This window comes from Grampus griseus (assembly GCF_964374135.1).
Source record: "Grampus griseus genome assembly, chromosome: 7".
Classification (NCBI taxonomy): domain Eukaryota; kingdom Metazoa; phylum Chordata; class Mammalia; order Artiodactyla; family Delphinidae; genus Grampus; species Grampus griseus.
Genome location: NC_139001.1, coordinates 239,910 through 255,426, shown reverse-complemented (window position 1 = coordinate 255,426; position 15,517 = coordinate 239,910). Strand labels below are relative to the sequence as shown.

The 15,517-nt window shown below is 51.9% G+C and overlaps 1 protein-coding gene across 5 annotated transcripts in view; it reads right to left on the bottom strand.

Annotated features, from left to right (window-relative positions):
* THAP4 (THAP domain containing 4) overlaps positions 1-15,517 on the bottom strand; it is a 40,899-nt gene that overhangs the window by 10,912 nt on the left and 14,470 nt on the right. The window contains exons 1-4 of one of the 5 annotated variants that reach the window (XM_082658645.1): positions 9,868-9,931; positions 2,533-2,692; positions 1,051-1,160; positions 252-355 (exon numbers count right to left, since the gene is read on the bottom strand). In XM_082658645.1, the coding sequence (XP_082514771.1) occupies positions 252-355; positions 1,051-1,160; positions 2,533-2,692; positions 9,868-9,871 (378 nt within the window). In that variant the 5' untranslated portion in view covers positions 9,872-9,931. Of the gene's footprint in view, positions 1-251; positions 356-1,050; positions 1,161-2,493; positions 2,693-9,867; positions 9,932-15,517 lie in introns of those variants that run through there. The other 4 variants (XM_082658642.1, XM_082658643.1, XM_082658646.1 and 1 more) reach the window with 4 other exon arrangements.

The following is a 15,517-nucleotide window of genomic DNA, read 5'->3' as shown; positions in this document are numbered from 1 at the left end:
ATTAAAAAAATCAGAAATCCTGAAAACACACCGCACTGGTCAAGGAGCAGGGAACAAGGTCCCCGCCGTGCAATGCTGGTGGGGACATACTTGTTCAACAAACCCGAGGACAGCCAACCGCGCATGAGCAGGGATAGATAATCACGTCACGGCCTGTGTGAGCGCGAGAAAGAAGCGGGTGACCAGAGACAGCCAGGCCTCCAGGATGGAGTGCAAAGGCAGGGGTGCCGTGCGGTCCCACCCGGGCTCACCTGCTCCACGTGGGGCTCCTTGGCGAAGGAGGTCCTGGCAATGGAGTGGGACGCGATGCACAGCTCCTGCCCGTTCACCTCGCCCTCCTCCACCTCCACGATGCCTGCAAGGGACACCGTCAGCCCACGCAGCCTGCCCGGGGCTCCCGGCTGCCCTGCGCTCACCACCCTCCTCTGCAGTCAAGGGCTCAACCAATCTGAACGCCGCAGCCATCGAGGCAATAACTGCCCAGGCACCTGCGATGGCCCCCAGGTACCAAGAGGGAGAAGACGCAACTCCTCCTGCAACTCCTGGAGTGGGTCCGTCCCACTCCCCCCAGCGATCTGACAGGAGGGACTGTCCACCTGCTGCCAGGAAGTGAGCACGCACTTGAGCCAGTGAGCGAGGTTAAGGGTCACGTAGGTGGGTGTTGAGTAATTTCGAATTCATGAACCTGGTTTACTATTTTAGGATGAATTCCGCCTGGGGGCAAAGCAAACTTCCAGACATAGCTTTTGCTCCCTGGTCTAGGTACCCCCAGAGCCCCACCTGCATGGGAAGCTGAGCGACAGCACAGATGTGAGCGCAGAGGGCCGGAGATGAAGCTGGCCTGTTCCCACAGAGCCACGCCCGCAGCCCCCCGCCTGCCGGCCCCCCACTCTCCAGCTCCCCGAGCCGTCCAAAGGCCCGACACTGTCCACCGTGAAACGCACCCACGGGGCCACGTCTGCGGTCACACAAATCGGGGGGCAGATGTCACCCCACCTGCTTGCAGCACGCAGGGCGCGTGGGTGCAAGGCAGGCCGGCAAGGGGAGTACCTGTGTTCTGGGCGCTGACGAAGGCCACCTTGTTGGTGTCGGGCTCCAGGCGGATGAAGCCACACTCCCTGTGCATGGGCTTGTGGGTGTCCGGATGGAAGGCGTTGAACCTGGACAGGTAATGTGACAGGTGAAGCCCAGGTACCCAGTGCCCACCAGAGCACATGCCAGACTTTGTGGCCCGCCCCCTCCTCACTTGGCAAGCGTCCAACCCACTGAACGTGAAGCACTACCTGGAAACACAGTCACGTGTGAAGGACGCCGTGCGGAGACACGGGAGACAACAGGTGTGGGCACCCCCGCTCCCCCATCTCTCCTCCCCACCCGTCCTCCCACCAAGGCCTTTTCAGCCCCAGCACCGCACACACTTCTCAGCCTAAGCCCTCCACCAACAAAGTAAAGTCCCACCCAATGCCAGGCCTTCCCTCTTCTGAGCTATTATCTTGCTTAGGAGTCCAGTTAATTCACAGGGTAGGAGAACAGGCGAGGAGTCAGCGTCTTATCGCGCCGCCACCACTGCAAATTCACGGTGGTGAGTAAGAGCTGCACCTTGACCTGAGAGCACCGACTCACAACTTCAACACCAACGCTTACAGCCTCACCAGCACGACGTGTGGGGATCTACTGCTACCACGGATGAACTTCTGACAGGCTGGTGTTGTGGCTACGGCTCACACGCCCTCTTGAGACCACAAGCCCTCACTGAGAAATACCATCTACTACATACACGTAGACCACGATACTGACCAAAATACGTATTTTCTACTCTCATTTTTCTTTAACGTTAGTCGCAAAACTGAGTGACCAGCATTAAAAGAAAATTAATTAATGCTGGTCATAAATGTCTCTAACGGGTTACAGCTCATAGTTTAAAAAGACTGCTTTCTATTAAGGGTTATTCTGCATGACCCAGAATTTCCACCTTTTGTTTATGTGCAGGATATTCTTTCCCTTCACCCATTCAGTCAAGAATCATGCAAAAAGGTACGAGACAATATATCCTCCGCCCCCTCCCTACCAACCCACGGCCCGGGGTGCTCCCCACCTAGCCACCCTGCACTGCGACCTGCTTCCTCAGGAGTGGCAGGGAAGCGCTTTGCTGCACGCTAAGAATCTGAGAACCACGAGACACCAGCTTCTCTGAGCCCTCGGCTGGCTCAGGGGTAGGGCTAAATGAAAGCCGGGCCCCCATCTTCAGTCATCTTGGGGTGGCTGACTTCCACACAGGCATACTGCAGGAGATGAAGGACTTAATTGAACACACACACTTATCTCCACGTTTGGACTACCGAGCCTGAGACTCTGCGGTCACCTTCACATTGTCTAAAACACAAGAAGGTACCATTTCCACCCAGCGTGCGTCTCAGGTGCCAGGGCAGGAAGAGGGCACCTTTCTGAAACAGACCACCAGGTGCCCTCTGTACCTTCCCACCTGGCGTTCACCTGTCTCATCTCAGAGAGCAGAGCGGCGGGCGGACTCACGAGAAGTTCAGCATGGGCTGGCCCACGTGCGAGATGTGCACCTCCTCCAGGTACTGGAAGGGCTGCAGGGTCGGGAAGGTCCCAGCTCCCGGCGGGTCTGACAGCCATGTGCCCAGCATCCAGGACAGCGGCTCCAGCACAGGGTTCATTCTGGGGGCCTCTGAGGACAGAAGGAGAGAGTGTCAGCGGCTGCTGCCAGTGGTCCCTGCGGGGCTTTGTGCGGAGACTCACACTCCGCACTGGGGAGGCCCCAGTCACTACAGCTCATCCTGCGGGGCCCTGAACACGCCACCAGCCACCTGTCAAGAGGGGGAGAAAAAGGCCAAGCAATTAGCAAACGTCATCTTGCCAGATGCAGCTCTGGAGCCCGGCAGCACCTCGACAGAGAAGAGAAGGAGAGGGCCCGGAGGGCAAGGAGAGGCCAGAGGCCGCGGGGCCTCCGAGGAGGGCTGGGGAAGCGGCAACACCAGGCCCCACACTAGGTGAGCGTGCCCGGGCACGGCGGCCTGGCGATGGAGGTAAAGGGCAGAAGGAAGCTCGTGGGGAGCGGAGCGGAGGGCTTTGGGGCCAGTGAGACGTGAAGAGAGCACCCTGCGGGCAAGACGCGACTGGACTCAGTTTCCCGGGAGAAGCCGAGGGTCTGCACCAGCAGCTCCCGTGGGCCTCCTTTAGACCATTACCCAGAGGGAAAGGACCCTCAAAAGGACCCACCGTCACTGAAGAGGGACGACAGCAAGGCCTTGAATGGGGAGGAGCCAGGTGGAAAGGCCCCAGCGACAGGACCGTGACCGCGCCCACTGCCAGCGGCTCCCAGGCAGCTAGCCCAGCCCCACACCCCACTCCTACCCGCCAGCAGTCAGGGGATGGAGCCTGGCTAAGGACCACGTGCTGCTGAGCGGCTTTTCAGAAATGGGCTCACGCGATCCTCACGCCTGCCGTGTTCGGTGGACTCGCCCTGAGACCACGGGAAGGCGGGGTTGGAGCCCGCACCTGGCCCGCCGGGGGCACAGGGACAGGTGGTCTGGGTCCCAGATGCAGTCAAATGCTCCTCCCGGTACGCCTGCTTCCCACGCCTTGTCACGCCTCAAACCCAAGTGCTTTCAGGCAAACAGTGCAAGTGATGCTAAGCAAAAGCAGGAGAGGAGAGGCCGGCGTCAGCTGAGCCGCGTGAGAAGAGGGGAGAGGCCGGCGTCAGCTGAGCCACGTGGGAAGAGGAGAGAGGCCGGCGTCAGCTGAGCCGCGTGCGAGGCTACACTACGTTTTTTTCTTGGCTGCATGATAGGGCTTGCGGGATCTTCGTTTCCCTACCAGGAGTCGAACCCGGGGCCCCGGCAGTGGAAGCACGGAGTCCTAACCACTGGACCGTCAGGGAATTCCCAAGGCCACACTACTGATTTCTGGGTTCTATCAACAAGCTCCAAAATGCCAGAGCAAAGGAACCCGCTCCCCAGTCACACACACCAAGGGGACGGGAGTTCCGGAAGCATCTCGGCCTCTAAAATCACACAACCTTCGACTAGATTGAAAGCAGTCTGGGAGTATGACACCCAGGGGAAAAGGAGCTCGAAGGGCTCTGGTGGTGGAGAAGCGACAGACAGCATCTAAGAAGCGCTGGGGACCACGGAGGAGGGCCAAGCTCCCGGCCAGGCCTGGGCATGCAGCGCGAACCAGAGGGTGGGGGACAGGGACTCACACCTCTGACTTCTGAGCCTCATGAGGCATAAAATGGGCAGGCTTTGGGGGGTGGAGCGGGGTGAAACTCCCTTTCTTTTCCAACCTGGCTATCTCTTCTGGTACTTCCTTTTCAAACTGCCGGTGGAAAGTTAGAAAGCGAGGATGGCAACACTGGAGCTTTGACTGATCAAACCTTCATCATTAGACAGCAAGAGAAATTGAAATCAGGCTTCTAGTTACAATCTTTGATGGAAGTAAAGAATAGAGCTTCAGAATCCAGTCTGGGCTCCAGCAGACCCTGCTGCTGCTGACTCTCGGGGACGCGTGGCTCATTCATTCATCTGTGCCATGTGCCACACGATCGTCCAGGGAGAGGGGCCCAGCAGCCAGCGGACGGGAGACAGACACTCGTCCCGGAGAGGGGAGCCGGCTGGACACAAGGATAAGTAGAAGGGGCGGAACCTCCCAGACACGAGGTGATGAGCCAGAAAGGGACTTGGGGGCTGTGGGGACCTTGTGCAATCTTACTAAGCGGGGCAAGTTTGGACCCTGGTGGGCGGGGAGCAGAGCCCGCGCTGGGGACCGGAGCCGGCGGCTGCTCGGGAGGGTGGACCAGGCGGACAAGCTGCAGACACAAGGCGGGCTGGCCTTGCTGGGCAGGAACAGGCAGCCAGTGTGGCTGGGGAGGGCTGGCTGGGAGAACCGTGTCAGCCCCTGGAAGGGCTCCGGCCTTGACTCTGGGCAGAGCCTGGAGGTCTGAGCAGAAGGGCTGAGGCCTCTGGCTGCAGGAAGCAGCTGGTGGCAGAGGAGGGTGGCCCCCGCGGCCGCCAGGGAGGCGGCAGGAAGGGCAGGAAGCCACGACCAGGCGGCAATCCTGCCCTCGGAGCACCCGAGAGAGACGGAAACACGCCCCCTCGAGACCTGAACACGAGGCTTATCTGGGACACCCCAAATGTCCTCGTGGGGATCCCTCGTGGGGATCAAAAGATCACGCAGACACAGAGTACAACTTGGACACAAAAAGTAGGGAAGCTCTAGATGAGGACGACCTTGAAAACGCACGCGGAGAGAGGGAAGGCGGACGCTGAAGGCCACTCGGTGCACGACCCGATTTGTAGGAAATGCCAGAAGGGCAGGTCCACAGAGAAAGCAGAGCAGCGTTCTGCGCAGCAACACGGGTGGCAGGCTCCCCAGGGACGCGGGGAGGGAACGCGGATCCGAGGATCCTGAGGCCACCAGAGCCCTCCCTGCCGTCCAGGTACAGGCTGGGCCGTCCAACACTGAGCCTGTGAAAGGTGGCTGGTCCGCTGAAACACGCTCTAAGTGTAAGACACACGCTGAATTTCAAAAACTCAGTCCAAAAAAAGGAACTTCACGTAAATCAGCAATAATAATGTTTTATATAATATTGAGTTAAATAATTTACTGAAGTTAACTTCACTTGTTTCTCTTTACCTTTTTAATACGTTTAGTAGAATATTTAAAATTAGGTAGGAACTCGGGCCACATTCCTGTTGAGAGCACTGGAAAGGCCAGTTTTCAACACTCACGGAATGCTGTCCTGTGAGTTCCCCCTGAGGGTGTTCCTAGAAGACAGACTTCACCAAAAGGCGATGAGAGATGATGGCAGAGGAGTTGCAGTAAGTCCTGAACATGTTCCACGGGACAGCAGACGTGAGCGCTGGGCATGGGTGGTGGGTGCCCCAGCCGCGCACAGAAACCAGAGGCGGAGCGGGAGCCCGGGGAGCAGGGCAGGTCTGCTGGTCCCTCACAGAGGGTTCGTGGCCCCCAGGCTGCCCAACCAGGAACAGGCCATGTGGGAAAGATTTACTTTAAAAACAAAACCCAGCAGGCACACTATAAAGCACTAAGACAGAACTAACACCAAACACACCTGAAGTCACATGTTAAAAGAAAAAGCTCTTCAGAATGAATCACAAAGCAAGATCCTCAACACTTGCTGTAAACAAGAGATGCACCTAAAATAATGTGGAAAAGCATCAGAAGGTGGGGCAAAGGCAAGCAGCAGGAAATCAGGCATCATGACCCTAAAATCAGGTAAAGTGAAGTTCAAGCCAAGACGCATTCAAGCAGACAGGGAACAGCCTCTCAGAACGCTAAGGGCGCAGGTCACCGCGGAGATTATCTGTGAATACGCACGCACCAAACGTGGCAGCAATGTTTATAAAGCAGAAATTACTGAAGACGCTCAGATGTTGACAGAAAGAAACCAAAGGAAATCTCCATTCATGTCTATGTTCAAGTGAATAATATTCAAATAACGAAATAGAAAGCCTATACAATATAATTAATGAGGTGGTTCTGACATACACTGAACTTTGTAGCTTAAAACTAAAGAATATTCCTTCAAGTTCCTCTGAAAGACTCATGAAGACTTACCTTATAAGGGGTCAGAGAAAACCTGTAAGTTTCAAAAACTAAAAAGAGTTCCCACCATACTGTCTGATCACAATGCGAGACTAGAAATTAAAATAGTACAGATATTCCTTAAAAACATGCCACGAAAAGAGATGCCAGACACAAAAACGTACACATTCCATGACTCCACTTGTAAGAACGTTTCGATCAGGCCCGCAGATCTATGGGAGGGGAGTCAGAAGGCACAAAACAGCCTGAGGGTGCTGGCTGAAGGGTCTGCACCCGTCAAACCTCATCCAGGGGACACCTAAGCTGTCTCACTCATGTAAATGCTACCTCAGTAGAAACATTAGGAGCTGAAACTTCCACGAAACAAACAAGCATCAAAAGAAAGCAAAGGGCTTCTCTGGTGGCGCAGTGGTTGAGAGTCCGCCTGCCGATGCAGGGGACACGGGTTCGTGCCCCGGTCTGGGAAGATCCCACATGCCGCGGAGCGGCTGGGCCCGTGAGCCATGGCCGCTGAGCCTGCACGTCCGGAGGCTGTTCTCCGCGACAGGAGAGGCCACAGCAGTGAGAGGCCCGTGTATCGCAAAAAAAAAAAAAAAGAAAGAAAGCAGAGACGCCCGCCTTTCCCTGGCCTGCCGGCTGTGCGACAGCAGCACGGGGCGGCCTCGCCTCCTGGGTCTCGGGTCCCTGCAGGGGGACTGCTACCCCGCAAGGACGGGCTCTCCGTTGCAGGTATTCTGGTATTTTAAGAGAAACCAGAAATGTTGACTTTGGGGGTAAAATATCGCGATTTCTAAACATGTTCAAATTAAAACAAGACCAGGCTGTGGGGAGTCCCAGCCCCTCGTCCCCAGTGGTCCCGGTCCATGAGCTGTCACAGCCTTGTCCTCACGACACAGGGCTTGTGGAGGGCCCGGCGCTCCCCTGGCCCCAGGGTCAGGGCCCGTGCGTGCCCCCCTCGCGGCCTCTCGTCCCTTCTCTCTTCCAGCCCGAGTGAGAGGCTGGTGACACCAGCGACACCCCTGCAACCTGAACCAATGGCTTCCAGAGTGTCAAGGGACATTGCAGCTGCCCTCAGCTGGGTTTCTAAGTGAGGAAGTAGGTTTTTGCACTGTCTGAGATGCACAGGGAGCTGTTCTGTACACAGGGACGCTGCCTATGTACGGACAGGCCCACTGCCCTGATGTCAACACGAAACCAGCAGCCTGAACAGTGCAGGAGGAACAGCCACAGGACCTGCTGGGAGAGGCCTGTAAGGACGTGGTTGTAGCGGTCCACGAGCAGGAGAGCACAGCCGGTCCAGCGGGAGAACGGGGCTGCAGAGCCTGCGAAGTCTACCTGCAGGGATGCTCCGTGGCCCCCAGCCCCCAGGGGCCCAGGGACTCGCCGCAACACCGGCACCTGGAAGGTCGCGGGAGGCAGAGCAAAGACGGATTAAAGATGGACCTGGGGAGTCTCCACTGCACCCTCGTTTGCTAGGAGGCAAGAGAAGATGTTTTTATAAGAAACTCCAGCAAGATGAAGGAACTGCCTCAGGGACCCGGAGACGAGACAGGAGGAGCACAGGTGGAAAAGGGCTCCACGGAGGGTCCTCTGAAGGGACAAGAGCCCAGCTGCTCTCAAATGGGTAGGACGGGGCATGGGGGCGGCTGGCTGACATACGCAGAGCCCAGCTGGTCCCGGGAGAGTTGGGCTGGTGGGCCTGAGGCGGGCCTGGACCACGCGGTTTACACCTGCAGGGTCGTGGGACAAGATGGCAGGGCTGGCCGGCGGCCCACCTAAACTGGTCCCGCCTGCCCTCCTCGCTCCGGGGTAGCGGCCCCGGGCCGGGTCTGAGTGAAGGCTACCACCCACCAGGCTCAGGCAGGGGAGGAGCTGGGTGTGCAAACTACAGCCAGGTGAGGCGAAAGGTGGGGCTGACCAGTCCCCGGGATGGGGACCAGGGAGGTGGCCACGGGGACTGAGGGTGGAAGTCAGACACCTGGAGGAGAGTCGCCAAAACCAGAAAATGGCAAGTGAGGCTTAAGATGCGACGTAGGTTAGGGAGTGAATGAGGACAGAAGGTGGGGGAGGCGAGGGGAGAAGTCCAGGTGCGGCCGGCGTCCTGGGGGGTTGGCACTATCAGGGCGGCGGTGTGGGCCACACGAGCCAAGGTGGACACTGCCACCAGCACAGGTCAGAAGCACCAAAGAGGCACTCAGCCGGGCACAGGCTCCTGGACAGAGGGTGGCAGGGTGTTTCGGGAAGAGCAGGCGGGGTGGGGTGAGAGCTTAGGGCCTCGCTCCCCGCCTCCGGGAGATTCAGCCCCACACGTGCTCATCAGCAGACTCGGCAGGGCCGGATGGTGCACACGAGGCCACGTGGAGCCTTCCCGAGCCGAGGTTCCTTGAGTCCTCGGGAAACAGAACCCCTCGCCTAGGTGTCGGCTGTCACTGAGCACGGAGCTCACATGTGATGAACACTGTCATCACACTAAGAAAGTGGAAGGGGCAGCAGTGTGTTTATAAGGCTGTATATTTAAAAAGACTAGAAAATTCTAAGATGACTCTTCTTTTAAAAGCCAGAAGAAACACTGTGAATAGAAATGGAGCGCTTGCTTGGAAAGGAAGGAGCACGCTGTTAAATAAATGTCAGGGGACTCCTGGTGCGGCCCGAGCGCATGGTTACAACCCAGAAGGTCTGACACCTGGCCCTGCGCCGAGAAACACTTCAGATCCAGTCCTCCTGGCTTGCTGTCACTTGCTCTTAATCGTAATGAATTTCAGTGTGGACAAGGACAGCAGTCAACGTTGGGTGTGGGCAGGTCCCCGAAGGCTGGCTGCCCCGCCCTGCCCCCACCCCAAGCTGCCACCGCTGGGGAGCCACTGTCAGCTCCTTGTTTGCACTGAAGTGTTGCAGGGCAGAAAGACCAACAGGATTCTTCTAAAATCCAAATGTCAAGTGACATGAGCCTATACATATGCCAGAATCCATCCAACTATATCCTTAAGATTTGTGTATTTAGCTCTATATAAGTTATACTTTGTTAGAGAAACAAAAATAAAATGAATTTAAAAGTCAAACAAATGAGAAGTATAATAAATAGGAAATCTAGCCTACTTGCCCCTTTCAACCTCTTCAAATAAACCAGACAGGCTTTTCTATGCATTTCTTTTTCTGATTTCATTTTTCTTTTATTAAGATCTCAACCAAAATGCAAAAACAAAAATTTAAATTTTCTCCAAGAAATTTAAATTTTCATTTTTTTTTGGCTCAAGACAGTGAAAGCAGGCTTACCCATCCCTAAGTTTTCTACCCTCCGGACACCGTCAAGGTTCTTCAAGGTTGTTTTCTGCCAATACACGGGAAATGTTTGCACCTGGCTGTTAGCAGCTCGGCAGGAAGTGACTGCCAAACCTGAAGGATGCATTCTGGGAACTGTAGTTCCACGATAAAAGGGGATTCCTCAGGAGAAAGTGGAAGACAAGGACAGACCAGAGATGACCAAATCTTAGAGCTGAGAGGGGCTTTGGAGGTCAAGGTGAATTTATGAAAGTCAGACAGGCCAGAGGGGCGAACCGCGTGGAGCAGAGTGAGGACTGGGGCCTACACCCTCTGCTGCTCCCACTGACGGCCAGAGGGGACTGCCCCGTTCAACAGGGAAAGCACGTGGGCCAAGCACGCAGCAAAGGCTCTTTCTGGAACACGCACTGTGGAAACTCCTGCCGCGTCCCCTTCTGTGTCTCCTGGCAAATGTGTCAGCAGACAGGCCCAGGACCCCCAGGGCAGGAAATGAGCACACCCGTCCATTGGGACCTAGGGACGGACGTCTTCCTGGTGCCACCCACGCCCACATCGCTTTGTGTTGATGCCAGCGTTCCCGCCAGGGCACAGAGAAAATGACGCCAACTGCACACACATAGGGTGCAGAGCCCAGGTGGCCCAGCCGGCGCTGGCTGTCCCAGGCAGAGAGGGCATACACGCGGCACACATGGTCCGGCTGGTTCCCACTGAACGGGCACCCCAGGGGAAGCTGTTCTTTTAAAATGATGGCAAGGCCCTCACCTCATCACCCAGGAAATGGAAAGGCACCCATGCACACAGGGGGGAAAAGGAAATGACAGAAAATTGAGCATATTTTCTATAAAATACAAAAGACATAAAAAGAGGCCAAATTATTATTTGCGGATAAATGTTATGGTTGGTTATCTAGTTAATCCAAAAGTCTCAACTGAGAAACTATTCGAATTAATAAGTGAATTTGTTAAGGTGGCAGTTACTAAAATGGGCAGCTTTCCCGCAAATTAAAACGCAACAGGGGAGGGGCCATCTTCCACTCTGACACGTAGAGCTTAGAAGTCATAACTCCTGTCTTTACAAGAAAAACACTGAAAGAACTGAAAATTAATGACTGTCCTTGGACCCATCAGAGAAGTGCGGCCACAGATGTCTCCCCCAAACCTGCAGAAATGTGCTCACCTGGAGCAGAAGCTGGCAGGAACCCTGGACCAGATGCCGGGCTGAGTGCGCAAGACCGAGACAGTAAGCATCTGCGGGGCCACAGTCCTGCAGGCCCCGCACTTTCATGGGGTTCATTTCCAGAAACCCACCAAGTTCTCATCACAAAAAGCCAAGAAAAAAATCACCTGGGTCCCTGGCAGGGGTAGGGTAAGGGAACCATGTTGAAATAAGCCCAGAGCATTCTCCAAAACAAAGTCCTGTTCTGCAGTGAAAAGACTCCACCAGAGCTTGATCTCACCTGGGGGAAGGGCTCTTCCCCACTTGGCCCCTCTGGCCTTCCGGTCTTACCCCAGGGAGGGGAAAGAAGGGGAAGAAACACTTGTGAAGGTCACAGCCCAGGAATACAGGCCACTAAAAGGCTGAAATTTAATCCTAAGATTATAAAATGCTTCCCTTCCCCCACACCACTCCTCAGGGCTCCAGCGTAACAGGATTACAGGGGAAAATGCCCCAAGGTACCGACTCTACTACGAAAACAGTCTTCAGAGAAACCCAAAGACAACAGGGGAGACAAAAAATAAGGACTTGGAGGAATCTGAAGCCTTGGCACGTACAGCTGCAGCTGCAGGAGAGATGAGACGCGGCCCAATCGCTAGTCAGGTTACGGCGACACTTCAAGCTGAGAGCCCATCTACGTCAGTTTCCACTGTGATACATACACCATATCCACCTTTCCAAAAAATTACATGGCATGCTAAAAAGCAAGCAAAAAAAAAAAAAAACCCACAGTCTGAAGAGACAGAGCCTGACTCAGATATGGAAGAAATTCTGTAATTATCAGATTAATATACTAAGGATGCTAATGGAAAAAGTGGACACCATGCAAGAAGAGATGAGTAACATTGGAGGAGAAAGGAAATGCAGACAAAGAATCAAAAACACTGATGGACAAGGCTGAGGAAAGAGTCAGGGAGTCTGAAGATATGTCCATGGAAACTTCCCCAACTGAAATGCAAAAAGAAAAAAGAACAAGAACAGAATATCAGGGAAATGTGCAACAATAAAAAAGTGATACATATGCATGATTGGAATACAGAAAAAGAAAGGAGATAAAGAAATGTGTGAAGTAAAAAGAGCTGAGAATTTTTAAAAATTAATGACAGACACCAAACCACAGATCCAGGAAGTTCAGACAATAACAAGCAAAATAAATACCAAAAAATCTACATCTAGGCATATCATATTCAGACTGTAGAGAACCAAAGACAGAGAATCTTAAAAGAGGCCAGAGGGGAAAAAACCTCATCTACAGAGTTAAAACAATAAGAATTAAAGTGGACTTCTTGTTAGAAGACCTGCAAGCAGGAAAAGTGTAGAGTCCTACATCCAGTGAAAGTATCCTTCAAAAGTAAAGAGGAAATAAAGACTTTTTCAAACAAAAACTGAGAGAATTCACTGCCAGCAGACATGCCCTGCATGAAATATTAAAAGTTCTTCAGGGACAAGGAAAATGATATAGATCAGAAAACTCATGTCTATATAAAGAAAAGAGCATTGGAGAAGGAATAAATGAAGGTAAAAATAAAATGCTTTTTCTTATTCTTAATTGACACAATAGACAAAGGTTTGTTCAAATTTTTAGTAGTAACAGGGTGATTATAGCATAAGTATAAGTGAAATGAATGACAGCAATTTCATAAGGGACAGTCTGTTAAAGGCACCTGCACTACCCATGAAGCAGTGTAGTGTTATTTGAAAGTGGACACAGATTAGTTGTAAATGTATATTGCAGGGCTTCCCTTGTGGCGCAGTGGTTGGGAATCGCCTGCCGATGCAGGGGATGCGGGTTCGTGCCCCGGTCCGGGAGGATCCCGCATGCCGTGGAGCGGCTGGGCCCGTGGGCCATGGCCGCTGGACCTGCACGTCCGGAGCCTGTGCTCCGCAACCGGAGAGGCCACAGCAGTGAGAGGCCTGCGTACCGCAAGAAAAAAAAAAAATGTATATTGCAAACTTTCGGACAACCACTAAAAAACTTTTTTAAAAGAAGTGTTAATTGATATGCTAAGAAAGGAGAGAAAATGAAATCCAATAAAACGCTCAATTAAAAACAGAGAAGGTTGAAAAGGAGAGGAAGAAAACAAAAGAAGCAAATGGAAAGCAGTCACAAACATGACAGACATCAATCCAGCTGAAGCAATGACCAGTTTATATTTGAGTGGCCTAAGACCACCCATCAAAAGATGGAGACCATTAGAGCAGATTGAAAAAAAAAAAGACCCACTATATGTTGTCTATAAGAGACCCACCTTAAATATAAAGACAGATTAAAAGTAAAGGGATGGGCCTTCCCTGGTGGCGCAGTGGTTGAGAGTCCGCCTGCCGAGGAGGGGACACGGGTTCGTGCCCCGGTCCAGGAATATCCCACATACCACAGAGCGGCTGGGTCCGTGAGCCATGGCCGCTGAGCCTGTGCATCCGGAGCCTGTGCTCTGCAACGGGAGAGGCCACGACAGTGAGAGGCCCGTGTACCGTAAAAAAAAAAAAAAAAAAAAAAAAGTAAAGGGATGTAGAAAGATATATCATGCTGACAAGAATCAAAAGACAGCTGGAATAGCTGGAAAGCAGACATTAGGACTAGAAAAATTACCAGGGGTGAAGAGCAGCAATAGTATATAATAACCAAGAGGCCAAGTCTCCAAGAAGATTAATAATCCTCAATGCTTATGTACCTAACAACAGAGCATCAAAATACGTGAGACAAAGCCTGACAGAACTGCAAGGAGAAATACACAAACCTACCATCACAGCTGGAGACTTCAACACACTACAAGGAATGGACAGATCCAGCCGGCAGGAAATCAGCAAGGACACTGATGAACTCATCAATCAACTGAATATAACTGATCTCTATGAACCACTATGGTGGCTAATTTTAGGTGTCAACTTGACTGGGCTAAGAGGATGCCCAACTAGCTGGTACAACATTTCAGGCGGTGTCTGTGAAGGTCTTTCCAGAAGAGATTAGCATCTGAATTGGTGTACTCAGTAAAGCTGATGGCCCTCCCCATGTGCGTGGGCCTTGAGTGCCTCAACAGAATAAGAAGGCCGCAGAGGGGCGAGCTTGCTCTCTCTGTTGGAGCTGGGGCACCATCTCCTGTCCTGGGGCCTTCAGATGGCCCAGGACTTCCCTACCCCCTCCCAGGCCTTTGAACAGGAACTGAATTACTCCACCAGCTTTCCTAGTTCTCGAGCTTGCCATACATAATGGTGGGAGCCAATTCCTGTAATGAATTTCTGTGTACACACAGACACACACACACACACACACACACACACACACACACTACTGGTTCTATTTCTCTAAAGATCCCTGACTAACCACTAGTTCCATCAACAACAGCAGGACACACATTTTGCTCAAGCTCAAGCTCACAAGAAACATTCACCATGACAGGCCACGTTCTGGGCCGCAGAACACATCTTAACACATTTCACAGAACAGAAATCATGCAAAATACGTTCTCAGACCACTGGAATTAAATCAGTAACAGCAAGATACCTGAAACGGTCCAAAATACTTGGAGATTAAACAAGACACTTCTAAGAACCAAGTGGGTCAAGAAGGAAGCCTCAAGAGAAATAAAAACACTTAAACTAAATGGAAATGAAAATACAACTTATCAAAATTTGTGGGATGCAGAAAAAGCAATACTTAGAGGGAAATGTATATTAGAAAAGTAGTACCTGAAATTAATAATCTAAGTTTTCACATTAGGAAAGTAGAGAAAGAAAAGCAATTAAATTGAAAGCAAGCAGAAGAAAAGGAAAAAAAAATTGGAGCAGAAACTAATGAAATTGAAAACAGGAAAAAAAAGAAAATCAACAAAATCCAAGATTGGTTTTTCAAAAAGATCAATAAAACTGATAAAACTCTAGCCTGGTTAACTAAGGAAAAAAGGAGAGAAGACAAAAATTACCAATATTATAAATAAAAGAGGAATATCACTACTATCCCATGGACATTAAAAGGTTAAAAAGGCATATTATGAACACTTTACGCCTACAAATTTGATAATTTAGGTGAAATGCATCAATTCCTTGAGAGACACATACTAGCAAAATTTATACCAGGAGAAAGAGATAAATCTGAACAGGCCTGTATCTATTAGAGAAACTGAATCAATAATTAATAACCTTCTAAACCAGAAAGTACCAGGCCTAGATGGGTTTCTAGAATATTGGTGAATTCTACCAAACATCTAAGGAAAAAATTTTACCTATTCTTTACAATCTCTTCTGTAAGGCAGAAGCAGAGGGAATACCTCCTAAGTCATTCAATTGAGGCCAGCATCACCCTAATACCAAAACCAGGCAGAGACATTACAAGAAAGGAAAACTACAAATATCTCTCATCAACATAGATGCAAAACTCCTTAACACGAGCAAATGGCATCTAACAACATAAAAAAAAAAAAAATTATACACC